The sequence below is a fragment of the Nycticebus coucang genome, chromosome 12 (assembly GCF_027406575.1).
Source record: "Nycticebus coucang isolate mNycCou1 chromosome 12, mNycCou1.pri, whole genome shotgun sequence".
Lineage (NCBI taxonomy): Eukaryota > Metazoa > Chordata > Mammalia > Primates > Lorisidae > Nycticebus > Nycticebus coucang.
The window spans coordinates 69,463,733-69,488,519 of NC_069791.1; the positions used below are offsets into that span (position 1 = coordinate 69,463,733).

The 24,787-nt window shown below is 48.0% G+C and overlaps 2 protein-coding genes across 9 annotated transcripts; one reads left to right on the top strand and one right to left on the bottom strand.

Moving 5' to 3' along the window:
• The first annotated feature begins 293 nt into the window (after positions 1 to 293).
• BUD31 (BUD31 homolog) lies at positions 294 to 8,502 on the top strand. Its single transcript, XM_053556502.1, has 6 exons — positions 294 to 457; positions 1,802 to 1,927; positions 2,037 to 2,161; positions 6,350 to 6,472; positions 6,705 to 6,871; positions 8,273 to 8,502. Exons 3-6 carry the CDS (start codon positions 2,068 to 2,070, stop codon positions 8,321 to 8,323), a joined length of 435 nt encoding a protein of 144 aa, XP_053412477.1. The 5' UTR covers positions 294 to 457; positions 1,802 to 1,927; positions 2,037 to 2,067; the 3' UTR covers positions 8,324 to 8,502.
• On the bottom strand, positions 8,328 to 24,725 carry PTCD1 (pentatricopeptide repeat domain 1). 8 transcript variants are annotated; one of them, XM_053556486.1, is made up of 10 exons: positions 24,538 to 24,647; positions 21,735 to 22,258; positions 18,423 to 18,563; positions 15,808 to 16,026; positions 15,303 to 15,404; positions 13,990 to 14,697; positions 12,545 to 12,661; positions 11,569 to 11,751; positions 8,776 to 8,951; positions 8,328 to 8,466 (listed from the first exon to the last, which is right to left on the bottom strand). In XM_053556486.1, coding segments are annotated over exons 1-9 (2,169 nt in total). In that variant the 5' UTR covers positions 24,539 to 24,647; the 3' UTR covers positions 8,328 to 8,466; positions 8,776 to 8,777. The 8 variants fall into 8 exon arrangements, with proteins under 8 accessions (XP_053412461.1, XP_053412464.1, XP_053412466.1 ...); XM_053556489.1 differs by lacking the exons at positions 8,328 to 8,466; positions 24,538 to 24,647 and adding an exon at positions 24,665 to 24,725 and having other exon boundaries at positions 8,649 to 8,951; XM_053556491.1 differs by lacking the exons at positions 8,328 to 8,466; positions 24,538 to 24,647 and adding an exon at positions 24,665 to 24,716 and having other exon boundaries at positions 8,649 to 8,951; positions 21,735 to 22,225.
• Positions 24,726 to 24,787: the final 62 nt, after the last annotated feature.

Here is a 24,787-nt window from a genome sequence, read left to right on the forward strand (position 1 = left end):
TACGCGTCGCCTGAATCCAGGCTCGCCCGCACGCTGCCGGGCAACAGCGTCTCCAGCCTCCGCATCCGGCGAGACGCGTGGCCTAGCCGGCCACCCCCTGGGAAGTGAGGGCAAAGGGCAACAGTGACTCTAGAATTCTATACAGGCAGCGCTAAGGGCACATAAGATGACGCAATCTCTGCGCGGGCAGGGCGTGGCCCCGTTAGGACCTCATCCCGAAGAGATCCCTCTAGAGCGGAAGTCGTCAGTAGATAAGTGGCGGCCAAAGGAGCTGGGGCTTCCGGTAGGTTTTTTCCCTCTGTTCTCGATTACCTTGGCAACGGTGGGGGACAGGGACCTGTAGTCTGCACTAATCCCGAAGGCCATTTGAGCAGCTGGACTGGGATGGGTCCAGACCTCTGGTTCGAAAGGCCGAAATGAGCTTCCGAGGTTCCTTGTTCGTTCTGCCGAGGGGATGGTAGGTTTAGGGGACTTTCTTGCTTTAGCCTATTTCACACGCCGTTTTTTCTGCCGGGAACATCTTCTGTCTAAATACTGTTTGTTTTTCTAACCCCATTTCAGATGTTGACCTGTTTATGAGTATTTCTTACAGTACCGCCGTGATATCTTCCTTCCGTCTTGCCTTTCCTGAGCGCCTCTACCTCTTAAACTCCCCGACACCTCTTGATTTGGTTACCTCTGAAGGCCGCTTCTGAATCTTTGGCTGGGCTGGAGTTCTCGAATTCCCCCAGGTCGTTGGAAAGTAATCGTTCTCTTGTGCTCTGTGCGCCCTGGAGCAGGGACTGGAATTTATCATTGGATTTCAGTGCAGGGGAGGAGTAGTGCAAAGACTAGTGATATGGGAAGTCAGGAGACCTCCAGTCAGAGTCAGATTTTGCAAATTCCCAACTTTGCGACTCTGACTGTACCTGTTAAAAGTTTGATTCTTTATCTGTATGATTGTTACGGAGAAGTCATGGAAGGATGCTCTGCGTGTGTGTGTGTGTGTGTGTGTGTGTGTGTGTGTGTGTGTATTGTGAGGAGGAGGGTTTGGGAGGGACGCACTGAATTTATGAAAGAGCAGTCTGCCATGGATAAAGATTAGAAATGATCTGAGTTTTCTTTGCCAGCCAGGAAATTCTATGTGGTTTGAAAAATGCTTTCCTATTTACATTTGTCCTGGCTCTTTGTATGGGCTTTACTTGAATTCTAACATATTCGTTATATTTAAAAGAGAACTTGCACACTGTGGTGGCTCATGCCAGTAATCCTACCACTTTGGGAAGCTTAGATGGGTGGGTTGATTGAGCTCAGGAGTGAGACCCATCTCTATTAAAAATAGAAGTAGCCGGGTGTTGTGGTGGGCACCCGAAGTCTCAGCTACTCAGGAAGCCGAGGCGTGAGGATCACTTGATCTTAAGAATTTGAGGTTGCTGGGGCGGCGCCTGTGGCTCAGTCGGTAAGGCGCTGGCCCCATATACCGAGGGTGGCGGGTTCAAACCCGGCCCCGGCCAAACTGCAACCAAAAAATAGCTGGGCGTTGTGGCGGGCGCCTGTAGTCCCAGCTACTTGGGAGGCTGAGGCAAGAGAATCGCTTAAGCCCAGGAGTTGGAGGTTGCTGTGAGCTGTGTGAGGCCATGGCACTCTACCGAGGGCAATAAAGTGAGACTCTGTCTCTACAAAAAAAAAAAAAATTGAGGTTGCTGCGTGCTATGGTGATGCCACAGCACTCAACCCCAGGACAACAGAGTAAGAGTCTGTCTCAAAAAAATAAGAGAGACCTTGCCAACCAATCAGCTAATCCACTGCCCTCATTTTACAGATGAGACTGAGGAAAAGTGACACCCCCAAAGTCACAGGATAATTGTTAGGGCTGGTCAAGAATCTGAGCCTGTAACTGCAGAGACCAGAGATCTTTCTCTTACACTCTTGGGAAGCAGATTCTAAGGTACTTTTGTTTTACAGCTGTCTTTAAAAACACTGATCTTCTTGGCCCTGTTACTTGTAGTCTTCCCAAGTAATTGCCTATCATAATTGCCTTTTCGTTTTGTCCCAAGATCTTGGCACATTATCTTGTGTGGGGTGGAAATGCCTAAAGTCAAAAGAAGCCGGAAAGCACCTCCAGATGGCTGGGAGTTGATTGAACCAACACTGGATGAATTAGACCAAAAGATGAGGGAAGGTGAGTGGGGGAGTTTCTCTCTGGGTAGGCTGGGTCCAAAGATAGAAGGATTATTATGTCTCCAGGGGCCAGGCATAAATGCAAATATAATGAGATTACATGTTTTTGTTTTTTTTTGACATAGAGTCTCAAGCTGTTGCCCTGGGTAGAGTGCAGTGGTATCACAGCTCACAGCAACCTCAAACTCTTGGGCTTAAGCAGTTCTCTTGCCTCAGCCTCCCAAGTAGCTGGGATTGCAGGTGCCTGCTGGAACACCCGGCTATTTTTTTGGGTTGTAGTTGTCATTGTTGTTTGGCAGCCCCAGACTGGATTCAAACCCGCCAGCTCTGGTGTATATGGCTGGCGCCCTAGCCACTGAGCTATAGGAGCCAAGCCGAAATTGTACGTTTTCTTTGCTTATTAATCCATAGGATTACTATAAGTGCTGGAAAGTAAACTAACATGAAAAGTTCCTCAAAAAAGTTTGTTTGGGCCAGGCGCAAGTGGCTCATGCCTATAATCCTAGCACTCTAGGAGGCCAAAGTGGGTGGATTGCCTAAGCTCAGGAGTTAAGACACCACTTGAGCCAGAGCGAGACCTCATCTCTAAAAATAGATTTTGGTGTGTTTTGGCAGGTGCATGTAGTCTCAGCTACTCCGGAGGCTGAGGCAAGAGGATTGCTTGAGCCCAAGAGTTTGAGGTTGCTGTAAGCTTTGACACCATGGCACTCAACAGAGGGTGACAAAGTGAGACTCTGTCTCAAAAAAAAAAAAAAAAAGATTTGTTTGGACAACTTGAATATAAATGCTTTAGGTACTATAGATCAAATGGTCTATCTAGAATTATTTATTATTTTGGTTACATTTATATTTAGTCATACAAAATATGTTTACATGGAAATGCTACTCTTTGACTTTCATATTTTTATGAAATATTTTTTATTCAGACTTTTCAGGTTTGTCTTTGACAGTTTACATCATCATTTAGTCTCTGCATCATGTGACAGTTTTCGAGAATGTACTGTCAGTAAATGATGTGTGATCCTACACTTTGTGAATCTCTATCATGTTCTGTCTCTGGAAATTTTATCTCAAGCCACAAGTATCCATTGGCCTTAAATGATCACAGTGTAACCACTTATTGAATTAGTTTTTATTTATTTATTCTTTTTTTGTGTGCATTAGTTTTTAAAGCAACCTTTAAATGGCTTTTTACAAATCATCTAATCATTGTTATTATGAGGTCATGCCTCCTTAACATTGCCTTTCAATGTTAAACTACTTGCCTCCTTTTTTTTTTTTTGCAGTTTTTGGCTGGGGCTGGGTTTGAACCCACCACCTCCAGCATGTGGGGCTGGCACCTTACTCCGCTGAGCCATAGGTGCTGCCCCCTTTTTTTTTTTTTTTTTTTTTTGAGACAGAGCCTCAAGCTATCTCCCTGGGTAGAGTGCTGTGGCATCCCAATTCACAGCAACCTCCAACTCCTGGGCTCAAGCAATTCTCCTGTCTCCACCTCCCAAGTAGCTGGGATTACAGGCGCCTGCCACAATGCCCAGCTTTTTGGTTGCAGCCGTCATTGTTTGGCAGGCCTGGGCTGGATTCAAATCCGCCAGCTTGGATGTATATGGCTGGAGCCTTAGCTGCTTGAGCCACAGGCACCAAGCCTACTTGTCTCCTTTTTTAAAAACTGATTGTTCCAAGTAACCTCATTTAAATATTCAGAACTCAGGCGGGGCCTGTGGCTCAAGTGAGTAGGGCATGGGCCCCATATACCAAGGGTGGCAGGTTCAAACCCGGCCCCTACCAAACTGCAACAACAACAAAAAATAACCAGACGTTGTGGCAGACGCCTGTGGTCCCAGCTACTTGGGAGGCTGAGGCAAGAGAATCGCCTAAGCCCAAGAGCTGGAGGTTGCTATGAGCTACAATGCCACAGCACTCTACTGAGGGTGACCGAGTGAGACTGTCTCTAAAAAAAATACTCAGAACTCAGTAAATATGGTCATTTTGGGTTGAGAGATTTCTTCCCCAAACAGCTCTTTATCAAAATAAAGGAAATAGGAGAATGCTACAGTTGAAGAGATTTTACAAATCCTTGAAAAACAAATCTACTTCCTCTTTTAGAGAGTGACTTGAAAAGCAGGGAAACTTACCTTGTATTTAGATATGTGTGATATTTTTTTACCTCCAAAAAGAAGTACTTTCTCCTGATTTTCTTTAACCATGTAGTCTTTTGGCATTTCTTTGCTTTCTCACTTTTGATAAATACAGGTTTAAGACCTAGTTCATGCTGCCCTTATTCCACTATAAAGAAAATAGCAACCCAAGAAGATGATGGGTGGCCTTGAAGACTTGGCTTCAGTGATAGAACAGTAGGGAGTTCTGGTGATGGAGCAAACTGGATAGGGGGAGAAACTGAAGCCTGGAGCCCATTTTTATCCCATGGGGATGCAAGTTCAGCAATGCCAGATTTGCTAAATTGAAAGAGGGCATTGGCTTGGTGCCTGTAGCCCAGTGGCTATGACACTAGCCACATACATTGGAGCTAGCGGGTTCGAATCCAGCCTGGGCCTGCCAAACAACTACAACCAAAAAAAAAAAAATTGCTGGGCACTCTGGCAGGCACCTGCAGTCAAGTAGCCTCCCAAATAGCTGGGCCTAAAGGCTCCCGCCACAACACCCAGCTATTTTTTTGGTTGTAGTTGTCATTGTTTGGCAGACCCGGGCTGGACTCGAACCCTCCAGCTCTGGTGTTATGTGGCTGGCGCCCTAACTGCTAAGTTGTAGGTGCTGAGCCGGTTTTATGATTATGATGTAAGAAAGGCAGCAGCTTCAGAGTGGGTGAATGAGGAAAATTTCAGTTCTGGACATACTTAGTCTGAGATGTTTTTAGATTTTCAGGACTATCCAGCTATCCCCAGCCCAGGTTGCTGTGTTTTGCCCACTACCTCTTGCATACCTAGAGCAGAGTGTTGCCCAAAGCAAACCTGCAGTGTGTACTTGCTGATTCCTTAACAATTGCCTTTCTGCTTAGATCACAGAATGTTGAGCTGAATAATAAAATCCTAGGTGATAGACTTGCTTAAAGTTGGAGAAATGGGGGTATGGTATTCTTGACCACTCCTCATCTTTCTCCTCTGCCCTAAAAACTGAGAAGGGGTAGTAAGCAAACATCACCTTGTAACTGCTAAAAGAAAAAGAAAATGGCCTTGCAGCATGTGTGAGTTCCATCTGATCTGTGTTGAAGGGGCAGTTGTCTCCTATAGGCCACCTCACTGTCTTGGGAGAACCTTCAGACTGGTCCAGTTCTGGCTCTTACCTAGCCCCAAAGGACTTTGATTAGGAAATAAAATTAGAGGTACCTTAAAGATGATTAGGGTAACCATCACTATGCCAAAAATTGTCTTGAGAAATTATTATGCTGTAGTATAGGTCTGGAAAGGTAGGGTATTAACAGAAGTTGTTTTGCAATGACTTTCTTTTCATTCTTTTCCTTTTTGAGACAGGGTCTCCCTTTGTTGTCCTGTGTAGAGTACAGTGGTGGGCATCATTGTAGCTTACTCCAACCTCAAACTCCTGGGCTCAGGTGAGCTTCTTGCTGACTCAGTCTCCTGAGTAGCTGGGATTATAGGCACATGCCACAACACCCAGCTTATTTTTCTTTTTTTAGTAGAGATGAGATCTCACTGTTGCAAAGGCTGGTCTGAAACTCTTGAGCTCAAGCAGTCCTCTTACCTTGGCCTCCCATAGCAGTAGGATTACAGGCATGAGCCACCATGCTTGGCCTCTCCTAAATGATTTTTTAAAATCAATCTATTTTCCAATTCTAATTAAAAAGGCATTTTAAATTTAAAACAGTAATGTCCAAATAACTTTTTTTCTTAAATAACTGCTTTATGGAGATATATATTACAAAAATCACTAAGGAGTTTTTAGTATATTTAAAAAGTGTGCCACCATCACCATGGTCAAGTTTTAACATTTTAAGGTTTATCTGTGTTGTAACATGTAACAGGATTTCTTTCTTTTTTGAAGCTATTTTTCTCCACATAGTCACCAACACTTGTTATGGTCCCACCATTTTGACTAGCCATCTGAGTGGGAAAGTGGTATTTGTTATCCCTAGTTATTAATTTTAAAAAAAAGACACTATACTGTGTAGACTAACCCTAGTCCCCAAAACAAATACACTTTTTTTTTTTCACCCCAGCTGAAACAGAGCCTCATGAAGGAAAGAGGAAAGTGGAATCTCTGTGGCCTATCTTCAGGATCCACCACCAGAAAACCCGCTATATCTTTGACCTCTTTTACAAGCGAAAAGCCATAAGCAGAGGTAATTGGTCAATCTCTCTTGATATTTTAAACTTGAGTAGCTTTCTGAGTTAATTAGTAAAGAACCTAATCCTTGCAACTTCAGCAAGAATCAAGTCATGCTTTTTCTTACCACTAAAAATGGGAGGAGCCAACATTGGCTAAACGTCCTTTTTAATCAAAGGGCTGTTAGGCCAAGAGTGGGGAAGATTTGTCACAACATCGTCTGATGCCCTTTCCCCGTCTTTTCATAGAACTGTATGAATATTGTATTAAAGAAGGCTATGCAGACAAAAATCTGATTGCAAAATGGAAAAAGCAAGGCTATGAGAACTTGTGCTGCCTGCGGTGTATTCAGACACGGGACACCAATTTTGGAACAAACTGCATTTGCCGGGTTCCCAAAAGCAAGCTAGAAGTGGTATGTCTAACACTCAAGTTTGATGTTATTTTCAGTACAAACTTCTGCCCTAGTCAAATCCAAAGGATTTCATATTATTGGGTTGGGCTGGAATGTAGTGGCCATTCTGATGGCCATCCCTCTTGGGAGTGAGTTCCTTTGTTCAGAAATCCCTGCTGGGCGTAGTGTGGCAGTGATCATGTTTGTTAGATTGCGGGGGGGGGGGGGGGGGCACTAATCTCAATTCCATCTTTGGGCACATTATTGAACTTCTTTTCTCACACCCCAAGGTGGTGGGAGGGCTAGATCAGGGAAGGGTGGCCAGTTAGTAGGAGTTCCTGTCCCTTTCCCTCCAGTCCTCACAGTGATGCTTTAATATGACTGTCACTGCATTTCTTCTGTCAGAAGTTTCTGTCTCGCAAGTAGGCTGGGCACCTCGAGTGGGGCTGAGGGGGCAGTAGCTGAGTGCAAAGCATAAGCCCCTCTGAAAGGGAGCTGTAGACCGAGGCAAAGAATGTACTACGTAGTGGCTATTCTGTGCAGCCCCCTCGCAGACAGTTGCTGGTCCAGCTGTGAGGTTAGGCCAGATCACCTATCTTTCAGCTTGGCCTTTCCCTCATTGGTCAATTTATGCTGTTGCAGGAGCTATAATTTAAAAAGCTTTGGCTCAGTGCTGAGGGTTTCAATTCTTTGGTGGCTCAAGGATGGCGTGCTGAGCCATGGAAAGTGAGAGAGTCTCTGAGAGCCCCAGAATTCCATGGGTGAGGGGAGTGGGATTGATGTTCCAACCCTGTGGCCAAAACAGAGCCTGCTTTAGACTTAGCTGGGCTCCATCAGAGGATCTTGTTTGCTTAGACTCGAGTCTAAGAGCAAATTCTAAAAGGTAGAAGACATCAGAGCAACGGTCCGTGTTTACCTGCTGCGTAGGCCCTTAGGCAGGTGTTGGGCCACACTAGGCCTAGGGAACAAGACTGTTCTGCAACTGACTATCCTGGCGGGGGCACTGACTCAACTTCTGTCCCCGTACCACCACCAAAAAGTTTCCCAGCCCGGAGGCTCTAAGGTCCCTGGCACTCAGCCCACCAAGCAGTAGCAGACCCGCCTTAGCTCACTGCAGGCTGTTATGTTCTTTTAGAATAGTAAGATTCATTCACACAGGTTTTTTTTTCCGTAAATGGCACATGTGTATGTTGAATCTACATGAATTAAATGCACATATAGATGAACTTTAGTGTCAACAGTAGCTGTTCACGTCTTCATGAGGGAAGCAGATTTTCCTTGTCCACAACTGTCTAATAAGAGTTTGTGAGATGTGTTCCATTGGATATGTCCTGCTGGCACCCTTAGCAGCAGGGTTTCTGTGTGTGTGAGTTGCAGGGCTGGGAGGCAGATGCAACACCTCACTTGTTTGTCCTCTTGCAGGGCCGCATCATTGAGTGCACACACTGTGGCTGCCGGGGCTGCTCTGGCTGAAGCCCCCAACCCATCTCCACCTAGGACTTTGGACTTTGAGTTGCACCACTCCCTTTTCTGGGAGAAGCTCTTCTTGCAGAGTGGTGTCCCAGGCCCAAGTTGGAGCACAGCCTCTACAGGTGAAGGCTTTGCTGTCTTATCAGCTGTGATTGTAAAAATAAACCATTTTAACTTCTTGGGCCAGCGTCTGTTCTTTCAAAGCAGCAATCTGTGGGACTCAGTGAGAGTACCCTGGAGCCCAGATTCACCAGAGACTGCATCCTAGCACCCCCTTGTAGGTGCTATGTGACCTCGGGCAAGTGTGCTTCCCTGTCAAGCAGGGATGACCTGACACGCGAAGGTAGGTCAAGCTGCTCTTGGACCTGTCCTTAATATGAAAGGGACTCTCGAGGCTCCCACAAAGTACTATGAGGGCTGGATACTTTGTTCCAACTGTGCTCCCCATCACCTACCCTCAATGCCTCTTGTCTAGGTCAGCCTCCCGGACAGTGTCTTGGTCTCTCTTGGGCTTGGTCTGGAACTTCTGCCAGGGGTGGGGGGTTTCCTCTGCTGGCATCACTTTGAGCCACTGCTTGTAATAGGCTCGGAAGCCATCAATCTTCTCCAGATAGGTGTTCTTCCCTTTGTACTGTAATTGGAAAAGCATGGGGTTCAGGGTACAGAGCAGCCCTCTAATGATGGGAGTCACTGCCTGTTACCTACAGCTAATCCCAACAATAGCAGCTGACTTAGGCCTCAGGGAAACTAGTCCCTGCTGCTTGTTCTCCCTGGCAGGCAGCTGCAGGGGACAGGGCAGAAAAGCTGCTGATATGCGGTATGGGAGAAGCTTACTATAGAGAGGCAGGTTCCAGCTAAGTTGCTGTGCCATGGGACAGACCCAGATCCCCATGTGCCAACAGTCATCTTTCTTCCTAAATGTGCTGCCGTGCTCCTCTATCCAGGGGTGTCACGCCAGCCACCCAAGTAGGAATCAGTCCTACCATCTCTGCCTCCAGTCTGCTGAGCCTTTCCTCTCAGCACAGCCACCACCTCCCTCTGACCCATCATCTCAGCTCTGCAACAGCGGTCTCCATGGAGAGGGAGAAGAAAAAAAGAAAGAAGGTACACTAGGCAGAAACAAAAAGAAAGCTGGTAGGAGAATATATAGAAAAGATAGGCCAAATAGTATTTTTATCTTGCCACAGGAAGATAAAAAATTTGACTCCAGGGCAGTGCCTGTGGCTCAAAGGAGTAGGGTGCCGCTGGAGGTGGCGGGTTCAAACCCAGCCCCGGCCAAAAACTGCAAAAAAACCCCAAACAAATGTGATTCCAAAGATTTAACAATTCTAAACTTCAATGTACCTAATACAGCCTGAAGGCACATAAAGCAAAACTTCACAAAATAACAAATAGATTCTTCTGGGAAGAGATAAAAGAATCACAAATAGAGATATAAAAAGTCACTACCTAAGGAGTGTGAGTAGAGATGCTCCTCAACACTAGGAACAGGGATACATCCTGAGAAACTCTTCTCACAGGTCAAAATGCATTCCTTTAATGCTGGCAACGCTGCGGATGGTCCCTGACTTTACAATGGTTGAATTTTATGATGGTGTGAAAGTGATAGGTATTCCATAATCCCATCAGGAGTCCTTGGAAGGAGGCTTGGCACTTGTAGCACAGTGGTTATAGCGCCAGCCATGTACACCGAGGCTGGCCAGTTCAAAACCAGCCCGGGCCAGCTGAACAACAATGGCAACTGCAACAACAAAGCCGAGTGTTGTGGTGGACGCCTGTAGTTCCAGCTAGCTACTGGGAGGCTGAGGCAAGAGGATCACTTAAGCCCAAGAGTTTGAGGTTGCTGTGAGCTGTGACGCCACAGCACTCTACCAAGGGCAACATAGTGACACTGTCTCAAAAAAAAAGTCCTTCGAAGGAGCTCCTCAACAATGGGGTTATATTCTGCTAAGCCCATCATAAAGTCAAAATACCTTTGGAAATCAGGGATATCTATTTATGACTTGAACACAAAAGCTTCAGGCCTAGGATATAGTCTTGTAACTGTTTTTTGGGACTGAGTCTTGCTCTGTAACTCGGGCTAGAATACCATGGCCCTCACCCTAGCTCACAGCAACCTCACACTCCTGAGTTCAAGTGGTCCTCCGGACTCAGCTTCCCGAGTAGCTGAATTACAGCTACTTAGTATTTTTAGTAGGGACAGGGTCTTGCTTTGCTCAGACTGGCCTCAAACTCCTGAGCTCAAGTGATCCACCTACGTTGGCCTCCCAGAACGCCAGGATTATAGGCATGAGCTACCACACCCACTGTCCAGTAACTTTTGAGTAGAACCTAGGAAGACCCCTCCTGGGCCCTATACCAAAGAGTGAAGACAATCCATTAACTAAAAGATAATGTGCAAAATGGAATCAACAAAAAGACTACCAGAATAGGAAACTGAGCAATCAATGAGAGGACATTTCAGAGATGCCCAGCTATGCCCTCTGTTGGGCCCACTCTACTGCTATCCCCTCACTTCTGCAAAGCCTTCAAAATGGCACTCAAGTGTCACACCTATGCAGCATCCCTGACTACCCCTGTCCCACACACGCGGACCACCTGGCTTTTGTGTCCTTGCCAATCCACTTGTCTACCTCCCCATCTGGGCTGCACTCCAGGCCACGGTTGCTCTAAGTACTCTGGAGATGCTCAGCACAGGGTCTGGCTCAATAGACCAAACTCCCAGAGCTTGAATAGCAGGATATTTGGCCAGAACCAAGCAAATTCCATCACTGCCCTGCTGCTGCCCACTCAATGAACTGAACAAACAACAGTTGATGTGCAGGTACAGATGGCAGGTACAGGTCACATGTTCATAGACTATAAGATGGGTATGAAAGAACAGGCTGTGCAGTGTGAAGGGAGGCAGCCAGCTGGGCACACAAGAAAGCCCATTATGCAGAGGCCTCCAGGAGGAGCCTGCTGGGGCAGAGGGAATACAAGTACCCTGAGGCAGGAAGGAGGTTGGTGACCTCATGGAAGTGGGAGGCCAGTGGGACTGAGTCAATAAAGGCAGGACTGGCCTTACAGATGAAAGGAGTCACATGGATAGGAGCTCGCAGACTATGGTCTAAGGACTTTGAAATTTCTCCTAAGGGAATCCATTGGCCAGTTTTAGGGAAGAGAATGCAACCTCCTAGGCAGACCTGGGGTGGGGTGGGGTAGCACTGGTAAGGGGCTCATGAGCCTTTCAGAGCTCAGGTACTCACCCGGTCGAAGGTGGGAGGGTACTCGGCTGCAAACTCCAGCTGGCGGATGACCACCTCATTCACTGGGACTCTGCTCTGCCTCATGTCCTTCAGGATGCCAATGAGGTAGGCATAGTCCAGCTTCTTGACAGCTGCATTGATAAGTGCGCTGTAGACGTGGATGTTAGGCGTCACTTGGGATTTCTGAAACATCACAGACATTGTATAATCAGCAGGATGATGGCAGAGGTTGGGACCAAGCAGCCTACTGTGCCATGTCCCACCTGGAGAGTTGCCTGCCCATCAGGCCTGCTCATAAGAACAGTGACCAGGGACAGGAATGGCAGAACCTGGTAGCAACAATGGGCCATACCAAACCTCCACCCCCCACAAAGTGAAGCAAATGCCAACTCTCCTCTTAGCCTCAAAGAAGTCTCAAAGGAAGCCCATGTTGCTCTTAGAAAATAACCAATTCAGGCAAATAATGATGCACAGGACATCATCTCCCTGCTCTTGGCTGTTTATTGGTGACATGTGCTCACCAGAAGGCGGTGGTCAGCCTAGAAAAGCAACCAGTATCCAGGGAAAACAGAAAGAAAATGGTGAGAGTGGGGGACACCCCAACCTGATCCTCAGGAGTACCCTCCACTGTGACAAATAAAGTCCTCTTGTTAAGGTCTCCATGGGAGCTGGATGGGTGTGTATCAGATTTTCCAGGGGCTGACAATTGCCCCCAGGACCTCCAATTATCCCCATTCTGGTCAGATACTCCATCCCTCGAGCACTGGGGCCCTTTTTCAAGATGAAAACACCCATACCCATCCTTACAGCACTCACCGGGGTCTACTTTCTCCCAAATGGGACTAATGACCAGTCTACACCAGAAGCTGATCTGCCCCACTCTCCCTGCCCCCACTTACCACCTAACTTTCTCCTTGAGTGCCCCCATAGTGTTCTTGGCATCACAGGTATCTTGCTCAGGCCTGGGCCCACTCACCTTCATGTCTGCAAGAAGCTGCAGCCCATCCCCTGGCTTGCAGCACCCAATGGCCAGGTTGCAGAACGTCTGCAGGTTGGGAACAATTCCCCTCTTTGCCAGGATGGGCAACAGTGCCTGTGAGGTAGACACAGTGTCACTGAAACCTATAACCCACCAGCTTGGCAAAAACCTGGTGAAGTCCTTGGCTGGACACTGGAGACCCCAGCTTAGCACTCAGGCCCCAAGTCATGCCCAGCCCTCCCCACAGGACCCAGATGCCTGGAGTCCAGCTGCTCTGCACAAACACCCTGACCTCCAACCTGCCACCTCCAACAAACTGTCCCTTCTCCAAGAACATCTTCCATATCCCCACCTGCTACTGGCTGCCATGTGCTCCTGTCAGCCATCTCTGTGCTTGGTCCTTCAGGCTCTAGAGCAGTGTTTTTCAACCTTTTTTTATGTCACAGCACACTTGAACCTATAGTTAAACTTCCGTGGCACACTTAAATTATGTTGATAAAAAGAAAATACTCACTGTGCTTTAAATTTCTTTTGAAAATGATTTAATTAATGATCTTTAAACATTTTTGCAGCACACCTAAGATCCTCTCATGGCACACTGGTTGAAAATCACTGCTCTAGAGCAAGGGCAACACCGACCACAGCATGGGAAATGCTGGCCCAGGGAGCCCCAGGCTAGGGTAAGGGAGATGGTTTCCTGCTCAGGCTGGCTGAGTCAGGGAAGGGCTGGGGAAGGGCTGTCAGGTTTAGCTTGTTCAGAGGTGTGCTCTGCACTGTGGGTCCAAAGGCAGAGACAGTGTCTCTGTCACTTTTGACCCTATCAAGTGCCCCGAGCAGTGCTTCTGGCAAAAAAGCCATCCCATTAAGACTTGTCATGTTTACCTAACAAATGCAATCAGTGTAACCTGGTTTCTTGTACCCCTCAATGAATCCCCAACCATAAAAAAAAGACTTGTCATATGAACCAAGTCCTGAGACAGCCTTGATGTCCCCCAGATCTACATACCAGCAGGACCTCCAGTCTGACCAGTAACCAAATTCATGTACATAATCCTCTCAGGAGAGTGTTTGGCACAAAGAAAGTGCCAAGGGCCCAGGGGTATAAAAGGATGAAGATTCTCAGGGCATGTCTGGGGACTCAGAGGCTGGCCCTCAGCAAGTGACACCTCAGACACATGTTCCTACAAGACCTACATGTTTTGTGCCCCCTTACAGCATCACGTGTTTGGGAGCTGCCCTCTTCCCCAATCTAGGGGCTTCATGAGGCGGGTAAAGGGGGGCATCTGGCTGATTTGCTTTTCAACTCCTGGCATCTCACTCAGGGGTAGACCCAGCATGGGCTACAGATGATCCCACTAACCCCAGGGGAACAACGGAGAGGCAGGTAAGCCTGACCCTACAGTCCGAGGTTGGGGTGAGGGTCACAGCCAAAAGCCCCTCACCTTGGCCCCCTGCAGGTCTCCTAGCTTGCTCTTCTTCCTTATCAGTGTGTTGAAGAATGTCACGTCAGCCTCCACTTGATGCGTGTCCAGGAGGGTGATCAGTGAGGACTCGGTGGGGCTCCCTGGCTCCACTACCTCAGCCAGCAGCGTGAAGGTACTGATGTCAGGCTGGAGCCCATGCTCTGCCATCTTGCCCAGGAAGCCCTCCAAGCCCCCCATCAAGGCCAGCTTGTCAGCTGGGGTGGTCACCATCCCAAAGGAGACCACAGCTGGGGGGATGGCCCCAGGGGTCAGGAGGTTAGCCTTCAACTCTAAGGGAGGTGGCTTCAGAGCTATTGGGGTGAGGGCCACTGTGCAGTCCGGCTCTGTCTCAGTTTCCACCTCCAGCTGGGCCTTGCTGAACATCCTGGCCTTCTGAGGCTCTGGAGGCCCCTCAAGTGCCTGAGAAGGTTCCAAAAACAGCTCCCTCTCTAGGACCTCCACATGCAGCCTAGCCAACATGCCATCACCTGCCCCCACTTGGGCTCTCCTCCTTCCCTGCTGCCTGCTTGCTAGAGGCTGAAGCAGGGCCACCTCCTTCCTAGGCCTCAGGAAGAGCTCTGAGGCCACCTCCGGATGTCCCAGGCCACAGTCTCGAGCTGCCATCAACATCTGGTTGTAGCTGTGCTGGTTGGGCTTAAGACCCAGACTCAGCATCTGCCTCCAGACCTGCTCTGGGAAAGACAAATGTCAGCTTAATGCTCTCACCACAGAAAAGCCTACAGCAGAGGTGGGTGGGTTTGAGCTAAGCTCAGGGTCTTTCCAACTCTGAAAAGCCATGAAAGCAGATGTGGTGCCAATTATAACACTAACACCCACCTGATAAGGAGGGCTGTCTTTGGGGGCTCGGGGTGGGATCAGGGCAGTGTGTTCAACTTTGACACACAACGGAATCTCCTGGGATTAAATGTAGACACTTGGGATGTACCTGCAGAGATGCTGGGCTGGGGGGGCCACCATGGGAGGGGATGAATGAGTTTTCGAGAGAGTAAACTTCAGGATTTCAGAGGCCATGTGTTTAGAGGGTCTGGGCAACTGCACGTAGGCCATCCAGCAAAGTGGAAAAGAGCCAGGGGTCCCCCTCACTGGGCCACAAATGGCCTCTTCTCCCAGCTCTGTGTAAAATAGGGGATGCAGTGGCTGCTGTGAAGGCCAAGAGTGAAAATATAAAACCACGTAAGACAATTATGCATGCTCACAGGATCAGTATTTTGCACCCCTGGTATAGGTACAAGGGAAGCAGGACAGGAAGGGGCAGGGCACGAGAGACGGACCTGCAAGGCATATCGGAAACCTGTCTTTTTGTCTTGGATGCAGCCCATGAGCAGGAAATTGAAAGTCTCCTCTGTGACGGTGTGCCCTTTGTGGATGATTTCCTAGGGGAAGAAAGGAGATCCCACTGAGAACCTACATGGTGACCAGCCAGGATCCACAGCTCTCTGAATGTAGGGTCCTATCCATTAAGTTCTGACTCATTCTTAACACTAAGGTTGAGGATGCCTCCTACATGAAGCTCTCTCTCCTCGATGCCCCACTAAGCCCATACAGAGGGACACAGCACACAGGAGGGTACACAACCTTCTGTCTGGCTGTCTCTCAGCCCGAAGCCTTTGAGGGCAGGGTCTTATGGGATTCATCTGCAAATCCAGCACCTAGCACAGGGCTTCCTCCTCATCTTCCTTGAACCTTACTGCATTGGGGGAGGTAAATCTATAGCCTCACATATGCCATGGGGTACCAGTTCCCACAGGGGGTGCAAGAAGGAAGGGGCATCCCCACCTTGAACACATCAAGGCACATCCTGAGGTCTGCACACTTGGCTGCCATCTTCAGCAGGGCATGGTAGGTTTTCAAGTTGAACTGGAAGTTTCTGGCCTGGAGCTGCTGCCGTAGCTTCAGAGCACTCTGCAAAGCAGAATCCTTCCAGGGGGACTCAGCACAGACATTGAACAGGGCCGTGTACGTGGCGTCTGAAGGCTCTAGGTCCCGTTTTTTCATCTGTTGAGATGTGAGAAACTCAGGTGGCCCCGGGTCATCTGGACACATGCACGAACAGCCACCCTAAAGGAAGCTAGAGAGGACTCCATCACTGCATTCAGCAGGGACAAGTGACACATCAGAGCCTGGCTCTCCAAATCCCTCATCCATCAGAGGGACTCTGAGGACTGAGCCCATACCCCAAGGACCAAATAAGAAACCATACTCCCTGGGCACTTGTCAGCCTGCTCCAGGTCTGCAGTACTTGCAGCAGGGTCCTCCTGATGTCCCCAACTCAGGCCTGCCCATGTCACTCTGACTATCAAGGGGGGTGTATGCTTACTAACTGAGGGGTTGTGGGTGAGTTATCTCCTCACCAGGAAAAAAGGGATGGCATCAATGCCCTAAAAGGGTGTGGCAAGGGCTAAATGTGAGGGCATATGCTGGGCTTCTCCGAGTAGCCCCTAGTCAGCAGCAACGTGGAAACAATGTTCATTCTCAGGGCCACCTGACCTGCTGAGTTACATGCTCTTGCAATGGGCCAACACTCAGCTTGTCAAGCTTCCAGAGAACTGAAGCAGGTGTTCAAGTTTGAGAACTTTCTGTAAAGCCACACACCAAGGATGGTGACAGGCTGCTAAGGGTATAAACAGCCTGCCCGAGTCTGGCTATCTGGGGCTCAAATCCCAGCCCTAGCACTCTCAAGTAGGGTAGCCCTGGAGATGTCCTTTCATCTCACTGGGCCTCACATTTCTTATCTGAAAAGTGAAGGTGGCAATTCCTACCGTGAGGAAGAAGTAAGCTCTATGTGTTCCCATACTCCATAGATGTGTTTTGAGAACTCACTACATGCCTAGCACTGCATTAGCATAGACGACACAGCCTGTCCTCACTGAGTTCACACCCTAGACGGGAGACAAATAAAATGAGAAATCCAGACAGTACAAAGTGATATGAAAGATACCTAGAAAAGAGAGGATGGCAAAGGCAAAAGCAACTTTACAGTGGAGAGACCCAGCAAACTCCATTTTCACCCAGTGACCAAGGTTAATATCACCAGTGATAGGTCCAAATGTCAGATGTTACCCTGGTAGAAACTGGGTGAGGGTTTTGTTTTTTTTTTTTTTTTTTTGAGACAGAGCCTCAAGCTGTCACCCTGGGTAGAGTGCCTGCTGTGGGCATCACAGCTCACAGCAACCTCCAACTCCTGGGCTCAAGCGATTCTCCTACCTCCACCTCCCAAGCAGCTGGGACTACAGGCGCCTGCCACAAAGCTCAGCTATTTTTTGGTTGCAGCCGTCATTGTTGTTTGGCGGGCCCAGGCTGGATTCGAACCTGCTGGCTCAGGTATATATGGCTGGCACCTCAGTCACTTGAGCCATAGGCGCCAAGCCAGGTGAGGGGTATTTCTATGCTATCTTTCCAACTTTTCTATATACCTAAAATTATTCAAAAGTAAAAAGTTTAAAGTAACTCAACCAAAATTTGAAAAGGCAACAAAATGGCAAAGAACAGAGGTTAAAGAAAGATAGTGGCCTGGGCTTCTCTGGTAAGGTAATGAGCAGGGTAGTCACTCATATAGATTCTCCAAACCTCAGCAAGGGCTGCTGGCCTGTGAACCAAAGACCCTGACACTTCCATTCCACCTGCCCCTTGCTTAGCCCTGAACTCTTTTCTCTCAGGTGGTAGGTCAAGGCAGCCACTAATCTTCTTATGCCATAATGTTTTATTAGGTCTTTTTAAGAACATAATGTTTTCCATTCAACTTAGGACATAAAAAGGAAAAAAAAGTAAAGGAAATAATGTTACTTTATCAAAAAAGTAAAGGAAATAATGTTACTTTATCGTTTGCCTCTGCAATTTCTCCCCCTTGCTTCCATCTAGAGACCATGGGCCTGGAGCACAGTGTCTCAAATGACAAGAGGCCTCAAGTTCCCAGGGACTCCAGCTTCTGGCTGCAGGAGGAGAAGAGATCTTTCCTGCCAGAGTCTAAGGTCCTCTCAGACAAGGCTCTGTCCTGACTTCCCAAGGAAATGGCTTCCTGGCTAACAATGACCAATATGACATGCCCAAGAGGTAGGTGAATGCACAGTAAAACCATCTTCCAAGAGTAGTGAAAGGCCTTTTTAAAGGACCAGCTCTGGAAGAATGGTGTAGGTATGCACATGTAGGTGGAGAGAAAGAAAACTGGGCATGGCAGTGGAAAAGGAAGGAGGCTTGCTGAGGTCCCAGCAGGTACTGAAGGATATTACATGTCATCTCATTCATCACCCAAATCACTTCCATTTTACTAAGACTACTCTCAGGCCAGGGAGGTGACATCACCCATCTGGCATAACATACTAGCAAGTGGCATGTTTAAAATCTGCCCTGAACTCCTCAAGTCTTGCCCCTGGCACATCCTGCTCCACACTCACATCATTGTAGAGCTTGAAGGCCTTCTTCAGGTAGCCGGCGCGCCCACAGCCCCCAATCAGCACTGAGTAGTTGCTCTCCAGCGGCTGGAGTTGCTCCTCCTTCAGCATCTGCCTCTCAAACAGGTCCAGGGCCTCGGCCAACTGTAGTGAGATGGGGTGACAGGAAGGGGGCTCAGGATGGCCTTAGGGGCCCTCCTGAGATGATATGGGACAGCAGCCCTGGGTAAGCTGGCTTCTTCTGACTTCTTCAGCCGAGGGCTGTCTTTGCTCTATCCCTAACGTACCCCCTCCACCATCCCCCAATAAATCATCCACTCACCCCTTTACCCTGTAAGGATTTTTATCTGTTTATTTAAATAATAATCACTGAGTCCTATGAGCCTGGCAACATTTGCTCACTGGGAATATAGCTGTGAACAAGAAACCCCTCAGAGTTCATATTCTAGTGTAGAAATACAGACCCCAAAAGGAGTAATTAAGAAAAACATATAGTACGTCAAGCAGTGATAGGTGCTATGAACAAAACTAAAATAGGGCATGCCGAGCAAACAAGTGAGCTAAGCCCTAAAGAAGGTAAGGCGGGGAGCTAGTGCAAAGGCCCCAACGCAGAGCATGCTAGGAGCTGAAGGAGCTGAGGTGGCTGAAGCAGAGGAGGAAGGAGGGGGGAGGTGATTTATTTCTTTTTTATTTTCCAATTTCTTTCTTTTTTTTTTTTTTTGTGGTTTTTGGCCAGGGCTGGGTTTGAACCCGCCACCTCTGGCATATGGGACTGGCGCCCTACTCCTTGAGCCACAGGCACCGCCCCCCAATTTATTTCTTAACTTTTTATTATGGAAAATTTCAAATGAACACCAAACTAAAGAGAATAGTGTGTCATAATGATGAATATTTAGTTTCATCTTGTGTCACCCCTAACCTGCACTCACTCTGCAAATTGATCTCAGTGTGGCAATCTGTAGAAGAATAAAAAACAATTTAAAAACCTAAAACTGAATCTTTTTTTTTTTTGAGACAGTGTCACTATGTCGCCCTCAGTAGTGTTGTGGCATCATAGCTCACAGCAATCTCCAACTCTTGGGCTTAAGCAATTCTCTTGCCTCAGCCTCCCAAGTAGCTAGGATTACAGGTGCCCACCACAACACGCGATTATTTTTTTTGTTGCAGTTGTCATTGTTGTTTAGCAGGCCCCGGCCAGATTTGAACCCACCAGTCTTGGTGTACTTGGCCGGTGCCCTAACCACTGAGCTACAGGCACCAAGCCCCAAAATTGAATTTCTTTTTTTTCCTTTTTGAGACAAAGTCTCACTATGGTGCCCTCAATAGAGTGCCATGGCATCACAGATCACAGCAACCTCAAACTCTTGGGCTTACCTGATTCTCTTGCCTCAGCCTCCCAAACAGCCAGGACTACAGGCGCCCGGGACAATGCTCTGCTATATTTTTGTTGCTGTTGTCATTGTTATTTAGTTGGCCCGGGCTGGGTTTGAACCCGCCAGCCTTGGTGTATATGGCTGGCGCCGTAACCACTGTGCTATAGGCGCCATGCCCCAAAACTGAATTTTAAAGCAAATTCCATATGTCCCACCATCCCATCAGAATCTTTCTTTTTTTCTAAGACAGAGTCTGAGTGTGTCGCCCTCAATAGAGTGCCATGGCGTCACTGCTCACAGCAACCTCAAACTCTTGGGCTTAAGAGATTCTCTTGCCTCAAGTCTCCCAAGTAGCTGGGAGTACAGGCACCTGCCACAACACCCAGCTATTGTTTTTGTTGCAGTTGTCATTATTACTTAGCTGGCCCGGGCCGGGTTCAAACCTACCAACCTCGGTGCATGTGGCTGGCACCGTAACCCCTGTGCTACAAGTGCCAAGCCCCCATCAGAGATCTTAACATATACCTCTAAGAGTAAACATAAACACAATGCCCTTATCTGTATCTAAGAAAATGCTATAAATACATTCCAAGCTTTGAAGAAAGGATTAAATGAGCCACTTATTTTCCCTAGACACAGAGTCTCACTTTGTTGCCCAGGCTAGAGTGCCATCTAGCTCATGGCAACCTCAAATTCTTTGGCTCAAGTCCTCCTCTCCTCGTGCCTCAGCTTTGGACTACAAGCACTTGCCACTGCGCCCGGCTAATTTTTCTATTTCTAGTAGAGACAGCGGTTTCACTCTTGCTCTTGCTCAGGCTAGTCTCAGACTCCAGCGATCCTCACACCTGGGCTTCCAAGAGTGCTAGGATTATAGGCCTGAGTCACCGTGCCCTGCCATCAACCATTTTCTGTTTAAAAGGACAGTTCTCCTCTCCATTATGATCAAACCACTACACTAACCCTGGGTGACAGAAGGAAACCCTGTCTCTAAAAAAATAATAACAAAAATAAATAAAAAAAAATAAAGGACAGCTCTGTGCTGTGAGCAGATGGTGGGGCAGAAGGTGACAAGGGTCCTGATAGCTGATGGGGTGGAGGAAAAGACTATGCCTGGGCATTCAGAGACAGGTTGTGAGAAGTAGGGATGATGACATTTTCAAAGTAGAGCTGATAAGTGAAAGAAAGTAATGAAGAATGTATTTAATACACCTATTACAGGGACGAGGGATCAAAGGTGATGAGGTCAATGACCACCAAGGGTCACTTGACCTGGATGAATGGAATGGGGTTGCCATTTAGTAAGATGAAGAAAATGTAGGGGAAACAAGTTTGGGAACAAAATTTCAGGCTTGGATCTATACAGCTGCTTGTGTGGTTAAGAAAAAGGGAGATGGGGAGAAGAAAGCTGGACACACGGGTCAGGAGTCCAGTGGAAGCCCAGGGCAGGAAACAGGAATAAGAAACTGCAGTGGAGGGCGGCGCCTGTGGCTCAGTGAGCAGGGCGCCGGCCCCATATACTGAGGGTGGCGGGTTCAAACCCAGCTCCGGCCAAACTGCAACAAAAAAATAGCCGGTCGTTGTGATGGGCGCCTGTAGTCCCAGCTACTCGGGAGGCTGAGGCAGGAGAATCGCCTAAGCCCAGGAGTTGGAGGTTGCTGTGAGCTGTGTGATGCCACGGCACTCTACCGAGGGCAATAAAGTCTGTCTCTACAAAAAAATTAAAAAAAAAAAAAGAAACTACAGTAGAGGGTGGCAAAGGACACATAAGACCATGAGGCTGACAGGCCACGGGGGACGGGGCGGTTAAAGGCAGAGACAGGAAGAAGCCTGCAGACCAAGCCCTGAGTATTTGGAGACTAAAAAGCTTGGGTGGCCCCTCATAAAATACTGAGTTGCCAGGGGAGCAGCAGCCAGGCACGGTGCGATCCAGAGGCTTCCTCACCTTTCCTTCCCTGATCAGGCGTTTGCACTGAAGGAAGTACCAGTATGGGGTGTTTTTGGGGCCCTTCCATGGTCTTGGCTCCAGTTCCCTTTCCTCATCTTCCTCGACACTTTGTTCCTTGAGCCGCAGGTTATAGAGCTGGGCTGTTGATTTGTAGAAGTATCTCCGGGAGGAGTATTTGTCCGAAAGTGTCCCAAAGCTCTTCTCCTCCTCTTCTTCCTCCTGTGTGGCTGTGGGGCTGGGCTGGCTCGAGTCAGAGCTGAGGTTCTTCATGTTCTGGCTCCTCTGGCCGAGGGGCCATTGGCAGAGGGAGCTGTTGAAAGCCACTGGCACCAGCTGAGTCAGCCATGCAGGCCCCTCCTTGCCTCCTGCCCACCTGGCTCTGAGAGGGTCCAGATATGACAGGATAGACAGTCCCATGGGGCGGCGCCCAGAGAAGAGCAGGGCGAATCTCACAAGGTCCATTTCTGGCTTTCCTGTCCCTCCAGGGACTGTAATATGTCCAGGAAAGAGAAGAAAATCCACTAGTCACAAAAGGCAAAAAGAAGACAGAAATGGTTATAAGTATAGGCCCTGAGGTTAAAAAGTCTAGGTTCAGATTTCAGCTCTGTAACAACCATGTAAGCATCCCTGAGCACTCATCACTCTGGTCTAGGTCTCACATCTACACTGGGGTTAACAGTAATGTCACCCACGTGGTGACATTAATTAGAAGAGATGATGTCTCCTATGTACAGCATGTGACACAGTGCTGGCTCAGTACTCACTCACATAGATGCTAGATATTACCAAATTATCATCTACAAGCACCGGCAGTCAAGGCAGAGCTAGGTCCTGGCCACAGTTGTGTGACAGGGCCCAGTATTTGACCTTTATGTCTTGATTTCATCAACTCTGAGATATTTTTAGCACAATGTCTGCTGTTTACCAGGTGTTCAAAAACTATAGCTACTATTATTCAATATCATGAAATAAATGTTGGCATTCTAGGCCTCAGCAAAGGGAAGCTAACTCAAACGTTTCTTTCCTGCAAAGTTTGCAGATAAATGAACAAAAGCTGTACTGTCCAACACAGTAGCCACTGGCCATACATGGGTACTAAGGAATTGCAATGTGGCCAATTTGAATAGACATGTGCTAAGTGTAAAATACAGACCAGATTTCCAAATCATCATACACACAAAAATGTACACACATTAATAACTTATTTACATGTTAAAAATATTTCAGATATGTTGAGCTAAATAAAACATTACTGACATGAATTTCACAATTTCTTTTTAATTTAATGTGGCTACTAGAACATTTAAAATGACATGTGTTTTTGTGTTTTATTTCTACAAGACAGAGGTGAGCTACAGATTCTCTGGCCTGCACGCTTAAAACTCTTTAATAAAAAAATATCAGAATGACCAGCTTATAGCATAAAAATATTTTCAAGTCTGGTTATATTGGAAAGTTGCGATTGGAAAGATCTCAGATCTCAATCTGACAGCAGACTGAACCGATTAATAACTGGTGCACTGCAGGGGAGAGATTTGTTTGGGTCCTGCAGCATGCAGTGGTCGGCCTGGCCAGCTGGGGCTGGACTGGCTTTGATCCCTGATCCCTGTAACAGGTATTAAACACCTTCTCCAGACAAGCACCTCGGTGACACTACTCAGAGGAGCTTTACCCTTCTGCATTATTCTAATTAAAATACAAAGAACTAATGGTGCTAAGGCACCAGCCACATACACCTGAGCTGGTGGGTTTGAATCCAGCCTGGGCAGGTCAAACAACAATGACAGCTGCAACCAAAAAATAGCCAGGAGTTGTGGTGGGCGCCTGTAGTCCCAGCTACTTGGGAGGCAGAGGCAGGAGAATCCCTTGAGCCCAGGAGTTGGAGGTTACTAGTTGCTGTGAGCTGTGATGCCACAGCACTCTACCCAGGGCGATAGCTTGAGGCTCTGTCTCAAAAAAAAAAAAAAAGAATTACCCCCCCAAAATGACATTAAAATAGATTTGTAAAAAAAAAATTTTTTTTGTTTTGTTGTTTTTGGAGACAGAGTATCATTTGTGGCCCCTGGTAGAGTGCAGTGGCATCACAGCTTCTCAAACCCTAGGCTCAAGCGATTCTTTTGCCTCAGCCTCCGGAGTAGCTGGGACCACAGGTGCCCGCCACAACGCCCGGCTACTTTTAGAGACGAGGTCTCTCGCTCTGGCTCAGGCTGGTCTCGAACCTCTGAACTCAGGCAATCCACAGGCCTCGGCCTCCCAGAGTGCTAGGATTACAGGTGTGAGCCACGGCACCCGACCCGAAAATGTTTTAAGAACAATTTTTTACTATACTAGCATAGATGCTTCTTTTTTAATGCATTTAAATAACAAGATCCTATCAAGTTAAAAGTAGGAATGCGCCGAAATACCAACTCGTAGTTGCTGCATAAACTACCTCGAACTACATCCTCACTTGAAATTACGACATAGTTTTTTTAGGCAGGGCTAACACTGCTAGGTCAATGGGGGTAGGAAAAGCTAAAATTTCACACTAAGAAAATAAAGGTCTTATCCTCTTCCTGCCCAAGTTCATTAACCCACCCGGAGTTAAAACCCCTGAATCAGAGGCATGCGGTCCTCCCCCGGAGGGACACGCCTGTCCTCAGACGCTCACCGGGACCACCAGGCCAACCCCGACCTCTCCCCACACTAGCCTTTAGCGCCTCAGTCTCCCCTTCCGACGCCCCAGATCCCGGCTCAGACACTCCTACGGCCCGTATCCGCCCGGGTCCCGGGGCTCCTTCGAGGATCAAGTAAAACACACTAGAAACGTCCAGCGAAGTGAATTCCGCCCAGGCTTTCGCGCCGCCTCTTAACTGGCCCAGCGTCGCCCCCAAGTCCGGTCCCCGCTGTGCAACAAGCTCTACCCCAGGAAATCGCCTCACCCTGACCTCAGGAAGGCGCAGTCTCTCCAGCGAACTCACATGCCTGGGTTCGGATTACCCGCAAGGCCAGGCGGGAGTTCGGTTGGCGGCTAATCGGGCCTGGCGTGCCTGCAGTACTCCGCGCTCGAT